Source organism: Bombina bombina, chromosome 7 (assembly GCF_027579735.1).
Source record: "Bombina bombina isolate aBomBom1 chromosome 7, aBomBom1.pri, whole genome shotgun sequence".
In the NCBI taxonomy this organism is placed as follows: Eukaryota; Metazoa; Chordata; class Amphibia; order Anura; family Bombinatoridae; genus Bombina; species Bombina bombina.
Genome location: NC_069505.1, coordinates 254335508 through 254361713, shown reverse-complemented (window position 1 = coordinate 254361713; position 26206 = coordinate 254335508). Strand labels below are relative to the sequence as shown.

At 35.7% G+C, this 26206-nt stretch overlaps 1 protein-coding gene across 1 annotated transcript in view; it reads right to left on the bottom strand.

The window, feature by feature from the left end:
- Positions 1-26206, bottom strand: part of LOC128666232 (sodium- and chloride-dependent GABA transporter 3) — a 280538-nt gene that overhangs the window by 120283 nt on the left and 134049 nt on the right. The window contains exon 5 of the mRNA XM_053720701.1: positions 10012-10144. Within this exon, the coding sequence (XP_053576676.1) occupies positions 10012-10144 (133 nt within the window). The remainder of the gene's footprint in view (positions 1-10011; positions 10145-26206) is intronic.

Here is a 26206-nt window from a genome sequence, read left to right as displayed (position 1 = left end):
CGATTATGCGCATCTGTATATAAAAAATGTGAGCATCATCACCGTCATGCGTAGTCCGCTCTCTCATTATTTTGGATACGAGCGAGTGAGTGACTAACAGTATTGCGTAACAGTTGAAAATGAAACGCATGCGCTACAGAGTGAAAAATACGTATGCACATTTTTAAAAGGCTGTTGTGCACGAGCGTAGGGTACTTTTAGGAACGATAGCTACGTCACTAAAGAAAATTAAGGAAGTGTGGTAGGAGAGGAGCAAATATCGATAACAGAGGTATTATATTTATTTGTTTTATATGAAAATGACATTTTTTTTAAAAAATATAAAGTTAGCGACTGTAATACTTTGATGTTAAGGTTTCTATGGCTGTATTGCATTTAGATAAAATTGACCTTCACTTTAACTAGGTAGAATAGTTACTAAATAGTTATTAACTATTTAATAACTACCTAGCTAAAATAAATACAAATTGACCTGGAAAATAAAACCTAACCTGCCTTACACTAACACCTAACCTAAGCCTACAATTAAATAAATTCCCTAAATTAAATACAATTAACTAAATTACAACAAAAAAACCCCACTAAATCACAGAAAATAAAAAACAAATTACAAGATCTTTAAACTAATTATACCTAATATAATAACCCTATCAAAATAAAAAGCCCACCCAAAATAAAAAATACCTAGCCTAAACTAAACTACCAATAGCCCTTAAAAGGGCCTTTTGGGGGGCATTGTCTCAAAGAAATCAGCTCTTTTACCTGTCAAAAAAAATACAAACAACCACCCCAACAGTAAAACCCACCACCCACACAACCAACCCCCCCAAATAAAACCCTAACTAATAAAACCTAAGCTCCCCATTGCCCTGAAAAGGGCATTTGGATGGGCAATGCCCTTAAAAGGGCATTTAGCTCTATTGCAGCCCAAAGTCCTTTATCTAAAAATAAAATCCACCCAATACACCTTTAAAAAATCCTAACACTAACCCCTGAAGATCCACTTACAGTTTTGAAGAGCCGATATCCATCCTCAACGAATCCGGGAGAAGTCTTCATCCAAGCTGCAAGATGTCCTCAATGAAGCCGGCAGAAGTGGTCCTCCAGACGGGCAGAAGTCTTCACCCAGATGGCATCTTCTATCTTCCTCCTTCTGACGCGGAGCGGCTCCATCTCCAAGACATCCGGCGCGGAGCATTCTCTTCAATCGACAGCTTCTTCAATCGTCCTTTAAATGACGTCATCCATGATGGCGTCCCTTAGATTCTGATTGGCTGATAGAATTCAATCAGCCAATCGGAATTAAGGTTGAAAAAAATCTTATTGGCTGATGTAATGTCTGATTTTTTATTGCACGCCAGCAAACGGGCAAATTTAACGGTTTGCGGACGTGTGATAAATTAGCACTCCACTTGTAATCTAGCCCTTAATTGTGTTTTTAAAGGGACCTGAAATACTACAGCAATTCACTATGCAATGTGAAATAAGTTAAAGGGACTAATCTAACATTCACTGGATCGGATGTGAAAAAAACATTCTGACTCACAGGGGCAAACCTCATTCTTTAAAATTCTCCAAAACAAATTGGCTGTCCCTTGGAGTTGGTAGATGCCTCCTATAAAAAGTGATGGAGTTCTCTGGAAAAATTAACCTTGCAGGTGACAGCAAAATTATCGGAAATCAGGTGACAAACTTTTAACATTAAATCTTGCAGCCAATGCAAATCATATTACAGAACTCTGTTTTCAGTGTATAGTATTATTCATTTGCCACTAGTTTCTTATGCATGTGTTTTTCTATTAGGGTAATAGTTGTTTTGTGTACTTTGACACAATTTTTCCACCTTTCACTTTGTAAGATAAAACTGCAAACTCAGGGGTAAATGTTAAAAGAATATGCCAGAATTGAGACAGAATTACCCTCATGGAAAGCCACAGTTCAGGCCCTTAGATGTAACACATTCAAATTCACTATAGACAGTGAGGTTTTTAACATTTTATGTTCATAAGAAACTAATGAGATTGAATAAGGCACATTAAACACCTTGTAATTACAAGATATTCTATTGTCTTGCTTTAGAATAACATAACTGCCAAGTCAATATTTTTAAAACAAATTAATATCGTGTTTGCTGCAACTTATTTTAGATAGCCGACACTTGCCTCATTCCTGGGCTTTTGTATGCAGACAACTAGACTAGCCACAGTCATACTGTTAATATAAAGTACATGAATTTTATCAGTTAAAGACAATTAGGTATATATATATATATATATATATATATATATATATATATATATATATATATATATATATATATATATATATATATATATATATATATATATATATATTTATTTATATGTATATATATATATATATATATATATATATATATACTGTATATATATATATATATATATATATACCTATATATATATATATATATATATATATATATATATATATATATATATATATATATATATACCTGTATATATATGTAGAAGGGTTATCCTTGAGAACAGATAACTTTAAAGTTTTTACAACATTTTGAAGTATATAAATACTGAAGAAATATTAGTGAGAATCAGTTGATGAAATACAAAATATATGTATATAACTTTATCAAATAATACAATCAGAAATGTAAACAAAAATCACTTTCGCTTACACAGGGACCTGGTATTGAATATATCTTTTTCCTAGTGTTAATTATCAAGAAATCGAGACAAATATATATTCCTGTATATGAGAAAGTCTACGTATCAGGACATTGATTTACCTACGCATAAAAACAAAAGCTTATAAAATCTGCCACCTTATAGAATTCTTTGAATAGCATTATGCCTATATCAGGAATTCATGAATTATTGTACAGTATTTGTACTTAATAACTCAATTGAAAGTGTATTCAATGGACCAATCACCCTTTCTGTAAACAAGTAGTTCTGCAAATTACTTCTAAACCTACCACCTTTTGGGTTTGTGACATCTGATTTTGGTGTTGCTATTTTTTTTAAAAGATAACATCACTATAAATGTCGGTCTGTCTGCAGCTCTTGAGGATAAATGTTGGACCAGCCTGGAATTTACAATTTATTTATTTATTTTTATATACTGCTATTTGTATATATAGATTAAAGGATCATTAATACGGTAGATTTGCATAAACAGCAAACACATGATAACAAGACAATGCAATAGCACTTAGGGGCTGATTTATCATGCCCCGTATACACCTGTTTCCGCGTGAAACAGGAGTTAAGAAGCAGCGGTCTTAAGAGGCGGCGGACAGTAATCCGCCCAATTGGATACGATGGGGTTGATTGACACCCCCTGCTAGCGGCTGATTGGCTGCAAATGTGCATGGGGCGGCATTGCACAAGCATTTCACTAGAAATGCTTGTGAAATGATAAATGCCAACAGCGTATGCTGTCGGTATTTATCGATGTCCGCTCGCACTATGATAAATCAGACCCTTAGTCTGAACTTTAAATGAGTAGTAGATTTTATTTCTGACAAATTTTAAATGTATTTTTATTTCCACTCCTCCTGTATCATGTGACAGTCATCAGCCAATCACAAATGCAATGCATTTCTTGCGCATGATGAGTAGGAACTAGTGACTCAAAAAGTGTAAACATAAATAGAGTGTGCACATTTTGTTAATGGAAGTAAATTGGAAAGTTGTTTAAAATTGCTGCTCTATCTGAATCATGAAAATTAAATTTGACATAACTGTCCCTTTAAATTATATCATATTTTTATCCCAGCAAAACTACAGGCTGGATGAAAAAGTAGATGCAAGTTGATAAAATAAATTAAATAGCATGTATCTGCCAATCATGGGCCCCATCCGATATGCAGCGTCTGCCACAAAAGCCGGCGACGCCGGTTTTTGCGCGGGTTTGATATCACATATACGGCGTAGCATACAACTTACGCCCGTATATTTCACCCGTCGCCCGCAATTCTTACTCCCATAGGCTAACATGGGACCGCGTCATAAATTGGTATCCAATATCCAGCACAAGGCCTTACGTGGCGAAAATGGAGAAATCTTACTTCATTTTCACCTCGACAAAAAATGCAGCCGTAGCAGGCCTTGAAGTTCAATCCGATTGGCTGATTGGATCAGCCAATAGAATTGACCTTGCATTCTATTGGTTGATCCAATCAGCCAATCAGATTGAACTTCAATCCGATTTTTCCTACCTTAATTCCAATTGGCTGATAGAATCCTATCGGCCAATCAAAATTCGAGGGACGCCATCTTCAAAATTCGAGGGACGTCATTTAAAGGAAAATTCATTCGACGGCCTGGAAGGATGCTCCGCGCTGGAGGTCTTCAAGATGGAGCCGTTCCTCGTCGGATGAATGAAGATAGAAGATGCCGCTTGGATGAAGGATGTCCTCTTCTGCCCGGATAGGATGAAGACTTCTACCGGTCTGGATGTCCTCTTCTGCCCCATCGGATGAAGACTTTGGCCCGGCTGGGTGAAGAAGGCTCAAAGTAAGGTGATCTTCAATGGGGTAGTGTTAGTTTAGGGGGATCGGGTGGGTTTTAGAGTAGGGGTGTGTGGGTGGTGGATTGTAATGTTGGGGGGGGTTGTTCTTTTTTTTACAGGTAAAAGATCTGATTACTTTGGGGCAATGCCCCGCAAAAGGCCCTTTTAAAGGCTATTTGTAATTTAGTATAGGGTAGGGCATTTTATTATTTTGGGGGGCTTTTTTATTTTATTAGGGGGCTTAGATTAGGTGTAATTAGTTTAAACTTCTTGTAATTTTTTTTTATTTTTTGTAATTTAGTGTTTTTTTTGTACTATAGTTTAGTTTAATTGTATTTAATTTTAGATAATTGTAGTTAATGTATTTAATTAATTTATTGATAGTGTAGTGTTAGGTATATTTGTAACTTAGGTTAGGATTTATTTTACAGGTAATTTTGTAATTATTTTAACTAGGTAGCTATTAAATAGTTATTAACTATTTAATAACTATTGTACCTAGTTAAAATAAATACAAAGTTGCCTGTAAAATAAAAATAAATCATAAAATAGCTACAATGTAATTATTAATTATATTGTAGCTATCTTAGGGTTTATTTTATAGGTAAGTATTTAGTTTTAAATAGGAATACTTTAGTTACTTATTAATAGTAATATTATTTAGATTTATTTAAATAATAATTAAGTTAGGGGGTGTTAGGTTTAGGGTTAGGGGTTAATAACTTTATTATAGTGGCGGCGACGTTGTCGACGTTGGCGGCAGATTAGAGGTTAATAGATTTAATAGGCTATGTGGGCTATGGCGGTTTAGGGGTTAATACTTTAATAGGTGTATTGCGTTGTGGGCTATGGCGGTTTAAGGGTTAATACATTTATTATTAGGAGTGAGAGGGGGTATTGCAGTCAGGCTTATTTTTGGGAGGCAGGTTAGACAGTTACGGGAGATTTAACATTTTAGTTAGTTTTCTTAGGCGCAGGCAGTTTCTAAAGTGCCGTAAGTCACTGGTGACTCCAGAAATTTGTAGTTACTCTCATTTCTGGACATCGCTAGTTTATCCAACTTACGGCACTTTAGGAACTGCCGGCGGGGTATATGTAATACCCCGATGTGCGATTTGAAATTACAGGCGGCGCAGGTTCCCTCGCTTGCGCCGAAAACTACGCCGTATATCGGATCGCTCCCCATAATGTAAAATCAACAGACAAAAAAATGAAAATATTAATATCTTACATAAATATCAAACCTCTTGCATTATACTTTCATAACTAAGCAATCATAAAGGACATTATAGGAACATTAAACTCATACATTTTCTAACAAGCACATAAAACAACCATCTTTAAACATGTTAAAATGGTGTTTTGCATGAAAAAAAGGATAAGCAAAATTTTAGATGTTTAGATTTTGAAGTGATCAGGAAGTGCAGAGCTAGTGAGGGGGATAGAACCTCACTGACTGATATGGAAAAATCCATTAGCTATTGGTGGACAATGGTACATTCAATACATATACATACATACATACACAGATACATACACACATACATATATACACTCATACATACACACATACATACACATATACATACATACATACACACATACATACACACATACACACATACATACACACATACATACACATACATGCATATATACATACATATACACACACATACATACATACATACATACACACATAGATACATACATACATACACACATACAGACATACAGACATACATACATACATACATACATGCATACACACATACACACATATACATATATACATATGCATACATACACACATACATACATACACACATACATGTATACACACATACATACACACATAGATACATACATATATACATATACATATACATACATACACACATACATACATACATACATATACATACATACATACATACACATACATACATACACACATACATACCATACATACATACACACATACATAGATACATACACACATACACACATGCATACACACATACACACATGCATACACACATACATTACATACATACATACATACACACATACATACACATATATATATATATATATACACATATACATACATACACACATACACACATACATACACACATACATATATACATACACACATAGATACATACATACACACATACATACATACATACATACATACATACACACATACATACATACACACATAGATACATACACAAATACATACATACATATATACATACACACATACATACATACACAGATACATACATACACACATACATACATACATATATACATATGCATACATACATACACACATACACACATACATACACACATACATATATACATGCACACATAGATACATACACACATACATACATACATACATACACACATATATAAATACACACATAGATACACACACACATACATACATACACAAAGACATACATACATATATACATACACACATATATACATACACAGGTACATACACACATATATACATACACATACATACATATATACATACACACATACATACATACACAGGTAAATACATACACACATATATACATACACATATACATACACACATATATACATACACATATACATACATACATATATACATACACACATTCACACATATATACATACACATATACATACATACATACATATATACATACACACATACATACATACACAGGTACATACATACACACATATATACATACACATATACATACACACATATATACATACACATATACATACATACATATATACATGCACACATAGACACATACATATATACATGCACACATAGATACATACACACATACATACATACATACATACACACATATATACATACACACATAGATACACACACATATATACATACACAAAGACATACATACATACATACATACATACACACATATATACATACACAGGTACATACACACATATATACATACACATATACATAAATACATATATACATACACACATACATACATACACAGGTACATACATACACACATATATACATACACATATACATACACACATATATAAATACACATATACATACATACATACATACATACATCATTTAGTTATAACTACAGACTGATTGTATTTTTATATTATTATCGTTATTCATTTTAATGTTATCTCTCCAGAGTTACTTAGATCAGCAAATAGATTTTTCAACATTTTCTAATGTTCTTTCTTTCATCTTCAAAAAGATTAATAATTAACAACACATTTATTTATGTTTGTGTCCTTGTAATATACACTGCAATATTATTATCATTATTGTTATTATTATTATTATTATTATTATTATTGTTATTAGTGTAATTTTTATCATTATTATTATTATTATTATTATTATTGTTATTAGTGTAATTTTTATCATTATTATTATTATTATTATTATTATTATTATTATTACTATTATTATTAGTATTGTCATTTTCATTATTATTAATAATAATAAAACAAATAATAATAATAATAATAATAATAATAATAAAAAGCACTAATAAAAATATTAATAATAATACAAATTATAATAATATTAATAATAATAATAAACAATAATAAGCAATAATAATAATAATAATAATAATAATAATAATAATAATAAAAAGCACTAATACAAATATTAATAATAATACAAATTATAATAATATTATTATTATTATTATTAATAATAATAAACAATAATAATATTAATAATATTAAAAAACAATAATAATAATAATAATAATAATAATAATAAAAAGCACTACTAAAAATATTAATAATACAAATAATAATAATAGTAATAATAATAATTAAAAAAACAATAATAATAATAATAATAATAATAATAATAAAAAGTTATGTTGGACATAAAATAAGTGACATCATTGAGTATAGGAAAATAACTAGCTATGTGGTTATTCATCTCTGCAGGGTTGCATATACTTATTTGACAGTATGTTGCCCTTGTGTCACCATTGATTGGCCTAGATTAATTTGCAAGTGGTTCTGATTCTGTTCAGAATCTCATGCACTTTGTCATTGTCAGTAAAAGGAATAGTATAATAAAAATGAAAGTAGTTTTCAACGCAGCAGGTATTATAGATCATTTGTATTACAATCTGTGGTATGGATTAATGGGACAGTACTATACACCTTGGAATTAAATCATTTATCTACAGTCCTCCAATAGATTGTCCTATCAGAAGAGTCTGAGCTGTGTTGGAACAAATTAACACCTTGTGTGCTGCAATTGTTTTTACTGGTCAATATTCAACCACCTCTTTTCTTCTATATCTGGAATTGAGTCTTGAAGTGAGAGGGCTTGTCACTGTCACTGTTAACAACATCTCTGCTTGGCTTTAGCAGAAATGATAAGATAACAAGACTGTAAATTAGGGAGAGTTACTAGCAAGGTTTGGCTTTCAAAGCCTGCTATATACTCTTTCTATTTTTGGGACTGGAAAATCGAAAAAATTTAGACTTAAATTCTAAAGTTGTTTTACTGTACATAAGTAAGCATTTTATGTTACAGTCTCAAAGTGCCTTTAATTTACAAGTTATTTAAAGGGACAGTCTACTCCACAATTTGTGTTGTTTAAAAAGATAGATAATCCCTTTATTACCCATTCCCCAGTTTTGCATAACCAACAATGTAATATTAATATACTTTTTACCTCTGTGATTATCTTGTATCTAAGCCTCTGCCGACTGCCTCCTTATCTCAGTTCTTTTGACAGTTTTGCATTTTAGCCAATCAATACTGACTCCAGGGGAGTGAGCACAATGTTATCTATATGGCACACATGAACTAGTGTGATCTAGCTTTGAAAAACTGTCAAAATGCACTGAGATAAGAGGCGGTCTTCAAGGGGGTAGATATTAGCACATGAGCCTACCTAGGTTTAGCTTTCAACAAAGAATACAAAGATAACAAAGCAAATTTGATGATAAAAGTAAACTGGAAAATTGTTTAAAATGTTATGTACTATCTGAATCATGAAAGTTTAATTTTGGCTAGACTGTCCCTTTATGATTGCATTCTAAATCAACCTATATCTCCCCTTTCCGATTACAGTTTTAAGGCTGATTATCTCTCTGCAATAAGGCTTAGTGAGGTGATTTCCAGAGCCTGGGTTAACGGAGCGCAGGAACTGGGATCCTTCACCCTAAACCTCCTATAAACGCGGCCCCGGGCTCTAAGAAGAAGGGTCGGTATAAGTGTGGCTCTCCAGAACACTAGAGGATAAGTAAAACGCTATAGGTAACTTTTGTTTAACGAAAACAAATGTAAATGTTTTACAAATATTCAGAGAAAATAATTTCCCTGAATATTTGTTCTAAAAGATTCGGACAACACGCGTCTTATTTTACTGTAAATATCATAATATATATATAGTCAAATGAAAATGTTATCTTCATTCTGACCTTTCCTGTTGATTTTGTTCCCTTCCAAATGCAAAAGTAGCAAACAGTCCATGCTCCGAGGAGACAAAGAGCCAGTTCCCAGCGGAGGTTGCCGATATGTTCGATCCCATCAGATATAGCTAACACTCTGCGTCTGTAAAGAGAAGAAGAATGGTCACGGTATGTAAAAGGTGAATCTCAGTATCTGATCATAGATATATTAAAGGGACAGTAAATTCTAAATAAAACTTTCATGATTTAGATAGAGCATGCATATTTAAACAACTTTCCAATGGACTTCTATGATCAAATTTGCCTTGTTCTCTTGATATCCTCTGTTGAAGAATAGGAGCATACATGTGTTTAGCACACTATGGCCGCAGTGTCTGCAACAGTGTTTGTACTAATATTATATGTTGTTGAAGAACTACATCAAGATATCTACTACTTGCTCACCTTCAGCTTAGTTCACCCTTGAGTTACTGCACAAGCGATATCCGACATAAATGTTACTGTTTGCCCCCATAGAAGTCTATTATGTGAATAATTTAGCACACCCACACTGTCCGTCATGCAGATGTTAGTGCTCTCTAGACTATTTAGTGCTAAAAAGAAATTTGGACTTGTAATATGAGTGCAAAAATAGAAGCAGTATTTATTTCAGTTAAACGATGTTAAAGGGACATGAAGCCAAATTGTTTTCTTTCATGCTTTAGAAAGAACATACAATTTTAAACAACTTCCTAATTTACTTCTATTATCTAATTTGCTTCATTCTCTTGATATACTTTGCTGAAAAGCATATCTAGATAGGCTCAATAGCTGCTGATTGGAGGCTGCACATCGATGCCTCATGTGATTGGCTCACCCATGTGCATCACTATTTATTCAACAAAGGATATCTAAAGATTAAAACAAATTAGATAATATAAGTAAATTAGAAAGTTGTTTAAAATTGTATACTCTACATGAATCCTGAAATAATTTTTGGGGGTTTAGTGTCCCTTTATTGAACTGTAGTTGAGGCCAGAGTTTGCAAACTTTATAAAAAAATTAACACATTATTTGACAAACTACAAACCACATCCCCATTTGCCTTGTTTGTATGAGCTATCCGATTCCTGGACTTGTTACTAGAGTAGATAAAGCTAGCCAAAAAGTTTATCAAATTACTTTTCTACAAAATTGATCATTAATGTCTATAAGGATTTTAGTAGATAAATCATCAGATAAACTTTTCTAAATGAATGCGATCTTATATCTACTGTTGAGGCCAGTTAGGGACAGATATATAGTAGGTTTAGGTTTGTAAAGTCTGCATTGTGCACTTCCAAGTCTTAGAACTAGAAAGCCCACAATTTTCAGAGTTCAAGGGATATGAAACCCCCAAAATGTCTTTTGCCATTTCAGACAGAGCATACCATTTAAAAAACGTGTCAAATTTACTTCAATTATAAAAGTTGCTTTGTTCCCATGGTATTCTTTGTTGAAGAGATACCGAGGTAGGTTTCTGGAGCACTACATGACAGGACATAGTGCTACCATCTAGTGCTCTTGCAAATGGATTTCATCCTTGCAAAACTGCTGCCATATAGTGCTCCAGACATGTGCACGCTACTGACCTTAAGTCCCTATTTTTAAACAAAAGATACAGAGACAATAGAAGAACATTTGATAATAAAAGTAAAAATAGAAGTTGTGTAAAATTACCTGGCCGTCAAGGGGGTTAATCAGTTAGTTGTAAGGTTAATATTTGCTGTAGTATAGGGATTACCCCCCAAATTGACACCTCCCACCCTATAATCCCTACCTAATTTCTCCCAAAGAACTCTCTTCCATCAGTATTTATATACCGTATATTCTTTTTTTTATTTCTGTACTGTAGGGATCCCTCGCCACCCTCCCACCTCCCTTATCCCCTCAAACAGCTCTCTTTACCTCCCCCTCTCACTATCCCCTGCCATGTTTGTTGTAGGCAACCTGTTGGCCAGTAACAATTTACTATTTTTTATTTTATATTATTGTTCATGTTATATTTTTTCTGTAGTGTAGGGAATCCCCTCAACCTCATCACCTCCCCCCTCCAAGCAATTTTCTGTAGTGTATGATACCATCCCTCCCTCTCCCCTGCCTAACATTTTTTCCATAATGTAAGGAACACCACCTCTCCATCCTTCCCTCTTATCACTCCCACTCTGCACCAACAGAGGATTATTACAGAAAGTGACACAGATGGTAAAGATCTGTGATCTGGCTTCATATGGTAAGGGAGCATGATACAAGTTTGCTTACCATATGAAGGCCAATGCCTTCTGTCTCCTGGTGATGGCTTCCGCTGTCTAACATGTGCTTCTGTGTTGAACGTAGGTATTACATCAAAACAGTACACTGGTCAAAGTACTGTATAACGTAGTACCTTTGTCTATTTGGCACAAAGGGTTAAATTACAGGTAAAGGAATCAAAATAAATTTAAAAAAAAACTATATTAAGGCATATAATTAAACATTTTAAACTACAATTTCAGGGTGTTTAATGTCCTTTTTCGTTCATGGCTCAGATAGATATTACATTTATAAAAAAAAAATCTATTTTATTTCTACTTCCAGGTTTACTTCATTCTCTTGGTATTCTTTACTGAAGGTGCAGGAATGCACTACTGGTAGCTATCTGAACACATCAGTAAGCTAATGACAAGAGGCATAATATGCAGCCATAAATCATGCACTAGCTCAAAGCTCATGAGCCTACCTAAGTATGCTTTTCAAAGAAGTAAGGGTGAAATTTAACAATACACAAGAGGATTCTTGTGCAATGTGGCCCCCTGCTCCAGCACAATCAATTGCACTAGAGCAGGGCATGTCAATCACCTTGAAAGAGCAAGTGTTGATTGATCTCACCACTTTTGAGGTGGCTGAGAAGGAAAAAGAAGCAGTTTTTAGCTTTGGAGCAGGCTCACTTTTGCAAGACTGCTTCACTTAGATGAAAAAGCTGTGAATGCAGCTTAATACATATACCCCTTAGTCAAGGTACATCATCATAACAACAGAATTTTATGGAGTCTGATCTTTTTAATATCTATTTCCTGTAAATTTATGATGAAGGTTTCCAGTTTTTTTTTTTAATCCAGATATTTCTGCATTTATTTATTTATTTTTAATTAGATTTACTATTAATTATCTTATAAACCAAAAACACAGAAGCAGGTTAGAGAAAACAAAAAATATATAATTTATAGTTTGTAAAAATGTCTATGAATTCAAATTGTGTCTAATATTCTGTAATCCTAATGGCTTTGTGCTTTTTTTTTCTTTAACTTCATTTTTAGATAACGGTAAAAAAAACGTTTTCATTATATTCTCTAATTTTACATACCCCTAAGGTTTTTTTCAGAACATGTAAGATTTCAGATATTATCAGCAACTATCGCCTTAAACAATCTTGAGGTTTAGTCAACTGAATACAACACAGATCTTCTTTTTTTTAATGTTAGAAGCAACTATACACAGGATTTTAAGAACCTGATACTCATTTAGAAAAATGTATACAAATATGAAAGACTTGCAGCCCTGTGCAGCCCCCTATGTGAGGCTCCATGGGGCAATCGTGGCTCTGCCTCCCTGACTTGAGCACTTGTCTTGAGTCTTATTCTGTCAGTAAAACGGCCCTATTCTCACCCTTCTGTATAATTTAAAGGGACATTAAAGTAAAAATGAAACCTTTATGTCTCTGATTGAAAAGCAATTCATTACTGGGAGCTAGATGCTGACTGGCGGCTGGACATAAATGTGTCTTCTCATTGGCTAGCCCATTGTGTTTAGCTAGCTCCCATGCATGACTACTCTTGAGCATACCTAAATTTACCCTTCAACTGTGTGGTCACTTGACTGTTATCTAAAACAATGTGAGTATAGCAGTTTTCTAACTTGTTAGGTATCAGATTTAGAGTAATAAATGTGGCAGTTATTTTCAATTGTTAATCCATGTTAGCCAAAATTTAAATCCATACATTAATAAGATCATGTACTTTAAATAATCTCCACTTTGAAATGAGGTGTCACATGACCATTCAGATATCCTGTGATCATTGTAAAACGTTCAATTTTGTAAACCCAATAAACAATAGATTTAGAGTAATATAACGGAGAAAAAAAACTTAGAAACTGCCTCATTCTAAGCAACAAATAAATCTATCCATCTACAAGACCCCTATTTCAACTGAGGAGTAATATGACTCACATAAGATTGATATGGAATATGGTGAATATTTAGACACCTAGGGGCCGAATTATCAAAGGTCTTGTGGACCTGATCTTACAGTGCGGATCAGGTCCGCAAGACCTTGCTGAATGTCGAGAGCAATACGCTCTCCGTATTCAGCATTGCACCAGCAGCTCACAAGAGCTGCTGGTGCAACGCCGCCCCCTGCTGACTCATGGCCAATCGGCCGCCAGCAGGGAGGTATCAATCAACCGGATCGAATTGAATTGCGGTGAATCCTGTCCGCCTCATCAGAGCAGGCGGACAGGGTTATGGAGCAGTGGTCTTTAGACCGCTGCTTCATAACTGCTGTTTCTGGTGAGTCTGAAGAAACACGGCCCTTCAAGCTCCACTCGGAGCTTGATAAATGGGCCTCCTAGGGCAAGATTACATATACGGCGCAGGCTTAAGCCCAATCGCTGAAGCCCGTGCCACTCGTAATTTCCCCTCACACATCAGGGTACTACATATACCCCACCGGCAGTTCATAAAGTGCCGTAAGTAGGATAAACTAGCGATGTCCAGCAATGAGCGTAAAAAAAACTAACAATACTTTAGAAATAAAAAAAAACAATGGCTAGATTACGAGTTGTGCGATAGGGTAAAAAAGCAGCGTTAAGAGGTCCTAACGCTGCTTTTTTATGCCCACTGCTATTACGAGTCTTGAAGGTTTAGGGTCACTGCACACTTCTTTGGCCTTACCGCAAAACGACTTACGTAAACTTCGTAAAGTCTTTTTTCTATGTGACATTCATAGCGTTGGTAATACGAGTCTGTCCTGGGAGGCCAAAAAGTGAGCGGTACACCCTACCCTGTCAAGATCCATAACGCATTTAAAAGTCAGTAGTTAAGAGTTTTATGGTACAACGCCGTAACATAAAACTCATAACTAAAGTGCTAAAAAGTACACTAACACCCATAAACTACCTATTAACCCCTAAACTGAGGCCCTCCCACATCGCAAACACTATAATAACATTTTTAAACCCTAATCTGCCGCTCCAGACACCACTGCCACCTACATTTTATTTATGAACACCTAATCTGCCGCCCCCAACGTCGCCGCCACTATAATAAACATATTAACCCCTAAACCGCCGCACTCCCACCTCGCAAACATTAGTTAAATATTATTAACCCCTAATCTGCCATCCCTAACATCGACACCATCTACCTACATTTATTAACCCCAATCTGCCGCCCCCAACGTCGCCGCCACTATATTAAAGTTATTAACCCCTAAACCTAAGTCTAACCCTAACCCTAACACACCCTAACTTAAATATAATTTAAATAAATTACTATCATTAACTACATTATTCCTATTTAAAACTAAATACTTACCTATAAAATAAACCCTTGGCTAGCTACAATATAAATAATAGTTACATTGTAGCTAGCTTTGGATTTATTTTTATTTTACAGGGAAGTTTGTATTTATTTTAACTAGGTAGAATAGTTACTAAATAGTTATTAACTATTTACTAACTACTTAGCTAAAATAAATACAAACTTACCAGAAAAATAAAACCTAACCTAAGTTACACTAACACCTAACACTACACTATAATTAACTAAATTAACTAAATTAACTATTAAATCAATTAAATTAAATTAGCTAAAGTACAAAAAAAAAAAACACTAAATTACAGAAAATAATAAACAAATTACAAGATATTTAAACAAATTACACCTAATCTAATAGCCCTATCAAAATAAAAAAGCCCCCCCAAAATAAAAAAAAAACCTAGCCTAAACTAAACTACCAATAGCCCTTAAAAGGACCTTTTGCAGGGCATTGCCCCAAAGTAATCAGCTCTTTTACCTGTAATAAAAATACAAATAACCCCCCCAACAGTAAAACCCAGCACCCACACAACCAACCCCCCAAATAAAATACTACCTAAAAAAATCCTAAAATCCCCATTGCCCTGAAAAGGGAATTTGGATGGGCATTGCCCTTAAAAGGGCAGTTAGCTCTTTCGCAAGCCCAAACCCTAACCTAAAAATAAAACCCACCCAATACACCCTTAAGAAAACCTAACACTAACCCCCTGAAAATCGACTTACCGGGAGACGTCTTCATCCAAGGCGCACACATAAGTCTCTAGCAGCTGCATAAAAATATTGTGGGATTGTTTGTTCTTTTCAACTGCAGTGTGCTTTATACAAAATTTGCTTTGATCAAGCTATAAATGATCTTCAACATTCTATGCATAGATGAACTTTCACACTAACTTTTTAAGCTGATCAGCTCATTGATATTCGCATGCATGCTTAGAAGTTTTACGTTGAAATTACGAACTTTCCACTTACACAATAACTACATCTGAAATGGATTTTCCAATAGCCTCAATGGGGCCCATTTATCAAGCTCCTTAAGGAGCTTGTGGCCCGTGTTTCTGGCGAGTCTTCAGACTCGCCAGAAACACAAGTTATGGAGCAGCGGTCTAAAGACCGCTGCTCCATAACCCTGTCCGCCTGCTCTGATGAGGCGGACAGGAATCGCTGTAAATCAACCCAATCAAGTACGATCAGGTTGATTGACACCCCCCTGCTGGTGGCCAATTGACCGCGAGTCTGCAGGGGGTGGCATTGCACCAGCAGCTCACAAGAGCTGCTGGTGCAATGCTGAATACGGAGATCGTATTGCTCTCCGTATTCAGCGAGGTCTGGCGGACCTGATCCACACTGTTGGATCAGGTCCCGACAGACATATGATAAATAGGCCCCTTTGACTGGACATTCTGTGTGTGTTTCATATTGAATCTAATTTTTAATACATTTTGTATATTTTGTATTTTCTAGATAAGTTGTGTCTGTGTGCATTAATGAGCCTATGGCCTCAAGTTATCAGGGTCTGTTGAACCTGATCCGACAGTGCGGATCAGGTCCGACAGACCTCGCTGAATACGGTGAGCAATACGCTAGCCGTATTCAGCATTGCACCAGCAGCTCACAAGAGCTGCTGGTGCAACGCCGCCCCCTGCAGACTCAAGGCCAATAGGCCACCAGCAGGGGGGTGTCAATCAACCCAATCGTACTCGATCAAATTGATTTCCGGCGATGTCTGTCCGCCTGCTCAGAGCGGACAGGTTATGGAGCAGCAGTCTTTGTGACCGCTGCTTCATAACTGCTGTTTCTGGCGAGTCTGAAGACTCGCCAGAAACAGGGGCCATCAAACTCCTTACGGAGCTTTTTAAATAGAGGCCAATCTATCTAACCATGTTTTGGTTGTAAGGAGTTTTTCTAAAAAGTGTGCTGAATTCCCTGTCTTTAAGTGAGTGGCACCTTAGAGGATGATTTCACTCTCTCTCTTTTAATGTTGTTTGTTATAATATTTAAAGGGTCTGCATCTCCTCCATATGAGGATTTTCTATAATTCTATAATTCTAAAGCTTGTATTATATTCTTTAAACAGCCACTAATCACTAGTACCTACTCTGTATTAAAAATAGAACTTACTAGAGATTAACATTTTGGACAAAATTTGCATTACGAATATTCAGGGATATCCGTTCCCCTGAATATTCATAGCTGCACTATTCTGTTGTTACATAATCTACATAAAGTGGATATTTTAGAGGAGAACCCCTGGTGCTACCTGTTATTAGAGAGATATGCCAGGAATCTGCAAGGCTAAGTTAATTCAGTACAGATAAGGAAAGGTCTTGCATATCAATATGTACACCTTGCTTTTCAGTAATGTTTTTTTCTTCTACCAAGATAATTGTTTTATCTTTATGAAACATAACAGGAGTCTATCAGTTACTGAAATAATATAACTGCTGTCAGATTAACATGTACGTCTTTAGATTCAGTGATTCTGCTTTTGGTGCTCAGACAAGAAAAAGCCACATGCTGCAAAATGCGTAAATAAAAGCTTGTCTTGGTCTCCAAGGATTTACAATTCCTTATTTTTATTTCCCCAGCTCTACAGAGCTCAGAAAAATAAACCAGCAACAGGGGGAGTTTTATAACAAAATATAAAATGTGACTTCATGGGATTTGAAGCAAATTAAAGTGTAAAAAAACACATTGGGGCCGAATGATAAAGCTCCGAATAGAGTTTGATGCCCCGTTTCCACGCAAGCCTTCAGTCTTGCCAGAAAAAAGCAGTTATGAAGCAGCGGTCTAAAGACCCCCACTCCATAGTTTGTACGCCTGCTCTGAGGCAGCGGACAGAAATCAACCCAATAGAATATGATCGGGTTGATTGACACCCCCTGCTGATTGGCCGCGAATCTGTAAGGGTCATCATTGCACAAGCAGTTCACAAGAACTGCTTGTGCAATGATAAATGCCAACAGCGTATGCTGTCATCATTTATCGATGTGCGGCGGACATGGTACGCTACATCGTTTCATGTCTGCTCGCACTTTCATAAATCGGCCCCATTGTCTTTTTAGTATAACCACAAATCTCTAAAAATTGTAATCTCAGTTTTCAAAATGCTGCAAATTGCATTAAAAGCTATTTGATTTGCAGCATTTGCAGGTTACAGATGTTGCTTTTTGACCTCTCGTGGGAGCATGCGAGAAGCCCAATTTTTACACAAAAGCGAGAGTTTTTTTATGTCCTTTCAATACTTTACAAATGCAATAGGTGTTTTTAAAAGAAATATAGATTAGTAATCAGTAAAGTGAGAATTTCTGATACCACTGATTCCTCTTTTGTAAGAGAACACGTGAGAGACCGCGGATTAAAATCACCCTGGACTGATCCAATAGGGGTGATTGGTTGAGTGAAATCCGGTGGTGATGTTGCACAAACAGTTGTCAGTTTAACAATAAATAGGGGCTACAGATACTACCCGCTAGTTGCTACATGAACAGGTTCCCTGTTGTAAAGTATTGTCCATCCCGAAAAAGATAAATCTGAAGACAGAAGCCTAAACCCAGTTAACTACTTAAATGACAGCTTTCAATAATATGTTGGTTTTTTCTTAATGACAAATGTTATGTTATTTTTTATTTCATTGACTTCCAATAAGTATAAACCAATACATGTTCCTTTCTGCAGACTTCACCCTTTGGTTGTCGAATAGTAAAATATCACTTTCAATTTTCACTATTAAAATTTGTTTAAGGGGCAGGAAACCCACATTTTTTTGTTTTGCGATTCATACAGTTTTAAACAAATTTCCAATGTACTTCTATTATCGAATTGTCTTCTTAGTATCCTATGGTGAAAAGAAGGATGGTAAGCTCAGGAGCGTGCATGTGTCTTCAGCTCTATATGGCAGCATTTCTACAAGAAAGTATACATTTGTAAGAACACTAGATGGCAGCACTATTTCCTAGGTATCTCCACGAGAACAAAGCAAATTTGAAAGAAAAATGGTAAAAGAGGTAAATTGAAAACTTTTTTAAATTGTATGTTCTGTCTGTATCAACAAAGAAATGTTAGGGGTTTTATGTCCCTTTAAGATTTGGCTAATTTGCTTAACAATCAAGCACACACATAAACACACGCAAAGCAGAATAAATCCACTTAAATGATTCTATTAGTAAGACTAATTATTCATATACACACACATACAGTATATATATATATATATATATATGTGTGTGTGTGTGTGCGCTTCTGTATGTGTATAAATATATGTGTGTGTGTGTGTCTGTATATATATATATATATATATATATATATATATTTATATATATTTATACATACACTGTATATATACATACATGTTGGGGGGAGCTAAAACTATATTTTACTAGGCAGGGGGGGGGAAGCTTATAATCCTTTAATGTTTAAGATAGGATTAAGGAAAATGTCAGATTTTTTTTACTTGTCAGCTGTAACATCTTAATTATAAGGGACTAGTATACTAGTGGACATTTCAAATATTTCATTTAATATTTAGCGTATTTAATTCCTTATTACAAGAGAAAGCTTAAAATGTGAATTATGGGGTAAAATGAATTCCTGTTTATTTGGAGACACAAATTTACTACTAAAAAGATATTTCAAAATCTTCAGTGGATCTTGAAGCCCTTAATAAAGCCAGGATGTGATAGGTTCTGAAAGCTGTGTAGTCTTATTAGTTTATTTTCTAAGAGAACTGTTCTCAGAATGTCTGAAGTACGCTGTTCCCAGAGGCCTTTCCTGGGAAAATATTCTGCTAGCTGTATTTTTAATTTGTTACTTCAAAAACCATTCTTCAACAGCTTTTTAAGTGCCACCTACACATTCAAATATGAGAAATTGAATAATTATTCTTGTACAAAGCATCTTTTAAACCTCTATACATATTTTATTAATACTTAAAAATAGGAACCAAAATAATTTCAAGATCTAATAAGCAGGTGTGTGTTATTTCAGTATTTGTATGTTATTTATCTTGCTATTATATAAAAGAAGTATATATTTGGTTGCCATCATTTCACAATTCTCGATTATCTCTTTTCTCTCAGTTATACTCACACAGTACTTTTTATAGTGAGTATTAAAATGCAAAATATGTTGAGCTTTATTAGTAGAAAGTAGGACAAATTCACTAAAATTTGATGGATCATTTTTAGACCTTGAAGAACTCAAAACTGATTATTCTCAGATGTTAGAAGCCATTGTTCCAGGATTCATGTAAACTGTGAGCTGGATTCCACTGATATTAATAAGGCTTGCTGTAATACCAGAGCAGCCTTCTGGAAGCAACCGGCAGTGGTGAGAACTCTCAGTATGAAGCAAAACAAAATGGGATATTTGGTATAACTTGTGATTGGTTTTTTTACTGTACGGTAAACAGCCGCACATCGAAAATACTGGCCTTAATTTCATGACTGTTGTGATTGGAGGCCTTGTCTAAACATAGACATTTGCATTTGAATGAATGTAAGTAGACAAATAATTTTCCCTATTTGTTGTATTTGGCAAAGACCAATAAACGGACAGTCATTTTAAGAAAAAAAGAAAATTAACAAATGCATACTTAAAAAATAGCTGATTACTTTATGTAGTTATAACCGTTACGCTAAAGGTGAGAAAGTTTTTTCTGCAGGCAAAAAAGGCTTCAAGTTTACAGTTTGACACTATTAAATAGAGATCCATCAATCTATTTTTTGGTTGATTAATTTATGTCAGCCAATAAGCATTTAAGCTTTACTTTTGTTTTTGACAACCCTTGCCCTATTAAAATACATAAATGTATTAATTAATATGTTTGTGCTGACAGAATGTGTGATCACCTAAACCAAAACATATTTAGTGTCTGATACATAAAATATGTGACAAGTGTATGTTAATAAATGAACAAGGTGTACTGAAATACATGAAGTGTACAAAAATACCTATGTGTCCCTCATCCGGAGTCACTGATAACAAACATCCCTGGCACAGTGGGAGCCCACATATGGAACATTCCAAATCCGATATCACCAAATATCACACGCCCCCATGGGAGTTACCAAAATCAAACATAAACAAATAAATAATATGCCCGATCTGAATCTTAAATCATTCCAATTGAAAGTAGTGTAAATAAACCCCAGAACATCAGCACGAGATATATGCTTAACGCATCCAAATAAAAAAACTCTGGGTCAATATAGCATATTGAAACCGATCGTAGTGAAACCCAGCCACACCTACTATTGCCTGATTGGTCAAAGACAACGATACAACAGAACACTGATAGGCTCACTACGGCAATGTGTGAGTAGTAGTAAACAAACCTAACAGATCATCTGTTTAATTCCTCACGAGATATATGCTTAACGTTTTCAAATCAGAAACCTCCGTGTCACTTTAGCATATAAAAAACAATCGTAGTGAAAACCAGCCACACCTACTGTTGCCTGATTGGTCAAAGACCATGATTTAACAGACCGCTGATATGTTCACTACGGCAATGTGTGAGCAGTAGTAAACAAACCTAAAGAATCATCTGTTTAATCCCTCATCATCCAAACTACTGCATCATACTGTCAGATCGCATCAGACAGCCATACAGTAAAAAACCCATATGCAGTCAAACACTTCAATTAACGCAGCATATCATCTCATAAGATGCTGCGGGCACCAAAGACACACATATTAATGGCACCGAATGCCCCATAAGGTGACAACATGTTTAGCTCATTACACATAGAGTCCCCAGTATCGAGATAGGAATTCCAACATAACGCGATCAATAGTGTGTATCAAACAGACCGTAATCATAAAGGATTAATGGCAAATAGCCCCAGTGACAATCCAGCAAGCTGATACCTCCACATAAATAAAACTCCAATAGTCAGGGCAACGACCGCCCATGGTGCTGTATCATAGCCAATCACCACGCTACCTCTTGTAACACCGCATATAAACAAAACCCATCGTGATAATCACCACTGATAGGTCTAAAATAACCTGTCAATTCTGTCAATTGGTACAGTCTGAATATGTTTGCACACGGCCTCCTTTCATTGGTGGCCTCTTTAGGGGAGGGCTTAACAGGCCTTTATTAGTTTGTTTGTTTGTTTGTAGCTTCTGGTGGTCAGAGGAAGGGACGCTATTTTGTCCCGAAACGTCACTAATAATATAATTTTCTTGGATTTGTTGTCTGAAGACCAGTGAGTGCTTTCTCCTATTTTGCTGATGAATTTCTCTACAGAGCACCCTGACAGCTGATGGTAGCTGGTGAGAGTGCATATACCCCTTCCTGTGCTTTGGCTGTGTATCCACTTTGGTACAGTGCACCCACACACGGGCTGTTTCAGCCTGGTTTCTAGACCCTCCCTTCTTGTTTTATTTGGTCCTATACACTTCACTATTTCTGTTCTTCTATCAAGAAATGGAGTCCATTAATGTCCCCACCGTTTCTGAAGGAGCCACAGGAGGTGGCATGGTGGTGGATAAGGAGTAAGATACTTTAATGTTTACAGATGAGGATGCTGATCTTATCAGATTTGGCTCTATTAAGGAGCATCAAATCGAGGAGTCCACTCAATCATTATACAACACATGGGCAAAGCTGAAACAAAGTGAGATTGATCTTATTCTACATGGAACATGCCTATCAGAGTATCATAAAAAGAGGATGTTACCAAGAGGTTTTCGTGTGAGGAATGTCCCCACTTTGGGAAGATCAAATGCTGAATTTTGTTTAAATTGGTGTAAAATCTTAAACAAGTGCTCATTTGACTTGATGCTATTGGTGATTCGTGAGGCTAACAGATTGCTCCAAGAGGTCAAAGTGGAGATTCATACCTGATTTTGCCCCTGAAGAGAGAAATGCTCTGAGACCTCGTAGAGAAAGGAGATTCACGAAGAAAAATTTGAATACAGTCGACACTAGCTCAGGTGATAGCTCGGGCACTGAGAAAACCATGACCCAGGCTACACAATCCTACAGGGGTATCACCACAAGATCCAGGGGATCAGGAGGACACTCCCAATGGGATTCTAGCCAACAGGAAAGCTTCTCTAGACCACCTTTGGCCCTATATGCTACTACATCCCGTTTTTTAGGACGGGGTCCAGGCCGCACACGTGAAAGGGGGGGGGGGCATGTCCCTCCACCCCCCACAACAAAGGAAATAGAGAGTAATGTTTTCAACATCAGTACTAGAATACTCAATGCATCAGAGGTCTCCTTATTACAGAAAGGTCTATCATTCGTCCCCACGTGGAGGAGGGATTCTTTTGACACTTTTATCGACATACACAAATTTGGCAGAAAACTGCGCCTCAAAGAATTCTTCAGAAGTGAGAACAAAGACGAAATGATACACTTTAAAACACCTGGGACTTTTGACCCTTCCTCTAATAACCCCTCTATTACATCATATACCAACTATCTGACTAAAATTAATCAAGATTCTGGGAACGACAGGAGATATAGGAACAACTTAACTAAGGATGAACAAAAGGCTCTGAAAACACTCAGTGAAGATGACAACATTGTGATTTGCCCTGCCGATAAGGGCGGTGGGGTTGTGGTTATGAATGCAGAGGATTATAAAACTGAGATTCTTCGTCAACTTTCTGACACAACTACCTATAAGATCTTACCTGGAGATCCAACAGTAAGACATAAACGTGAAATTGATTACAAGCTATCGATATGGAAAGAGACAGGGATGATTTCAGAACATGAAGCAAGATTTCTTCAAAGAGACTTTCCTATTACCCCTGTTCTCTATACGCTCCCAAAGATCCATAAAGATATGAACAACCCACCGGGTAAACCGATCGTCTTGGCTAGGGGTTCGCTCTTACAGTCTTTGGCTATCTTCACTGATTACTATTTACAACCCATTGTGAAATGTATGAGATCTTACACACGTGATTCATCCACGTTTATACGGGATATTTTGGAACTAAGGGACATCACAGATAACGATCTATTGGTTACAATGGACGTTTCAAGTCTATATACTGGTTACAATGGACGTTTCAAGTCTATATACTGTTATCCCTCACAGTGTCTAAGAGCTTGAGACACACACCCTATATTGGTCCTTCAGAGGAAGTTCTCTTGGAGCTTTTGTCCATTTGTCTAAGAGAGAACTTTTTTCGATTTGAAAAGAAATTCTACCTACAGATAGCAGGCACAGCGATGGGGTCCAATGTGGCCCCATCGCTGGCGAACTAATTTATGGCAGAATATGAAACCATCCAGATGCAAGTATACAACAATCCTGCCATAAAGTTTTATCGCAGATATATTGATGACTTGTTATTAGTCTGGCAAGATGGCATGGAGTCATTCAACACTTGGATTGAATCATTGAACATGATCGAGAGTACCATTAGATTCCAACATGTGGCAGATTACACATCGGTTGACTATCTCAACGTGAGAGTATATAAAACCAATGGATCATTGGGGACCACTTTGTATAGAAAAAATACTGACCGTAAAAATATAGATAAAGGGGAATCAGTTGATGTTATATACTTAGATTTTACAAAGGCATTTGATACAGTGCCACATGATAGATTAATGCACAAAATTAAGGGACTGGGAATAGCTGAAAATGTTAGCTCATGGATAAATAACTGGATAAAAGATAGGGAGCAACGAGTAGTAGTGAATGGATCATACTCAGATTGGACAAAGGTAATCAGTGGCGTCCCCCAGGGATCAGTACTGGGCCCTGTTCTTTTTAATATTTTTATAAATGACTTGGAGCAAGGATTAAATAGCGACATCTCTATTTTTGCAGATGATACTAAGTTAAGTAAGGTCATAAGGTCAGAGCAGGACGAACTCTCTTTACAAAGGGATTTGCTAAAATTAGAACTATGGGCAAGTGAATGGAAAATGAGATTTAATACGGAAAAATGCAAGGTTCTACATTTTGGAAGTAAAAATAAGCAGGCTACGTATTTTTTAAATGGGACAAGACTTAGCCAAACACAGGAGGAAAGGGATTTGGGAGTAGTAGTAGATAACAAGCTAAAGATGGGTGCACAATGCAGGGCAGCGGCTTCAAAGGCTAATTATATACTAGCATGTGTTAAAAGAGGCATTGATTCAAGGGAGGAAAGCATAATTCTGTCATTATATAAAGCCCTCGTAAGACCTCACCTTGAGTTTGGAGTGCAGTGCTGGGGACCAATTGCTAAAAAAGATATTACAGAACTAGAAAAAGTTCAGAGAAGGGCCACAAAGCTAATAAGGGGATTGGAGAAATTAACCTATGAGGAGAGGCTAGCCAAACTGGGTCTGTTTTCTTTAGAAAAAAGGCGCTTGAGAGGTGACATGATTACTTTATATAAATATATTCAAGGCCCATATACAGAGATGGCAGAAGCTCTGTTTATTCCAAGAAAATTGTTTCTGACAAGAGGTCATATTTTAAGGTTGGAGGAAAGGAGATTTAATCTCCTGCAACGGAAAAGTTTTTTCACTGTAAGAGCAATAAAATTGTGGAACTCATTACCAAAGGAGGTAGTGAATGCCAATACCATAGATACATTTAAAAATAGTCTGGATAAATTTCTGTATATAAACAAAATTCATGG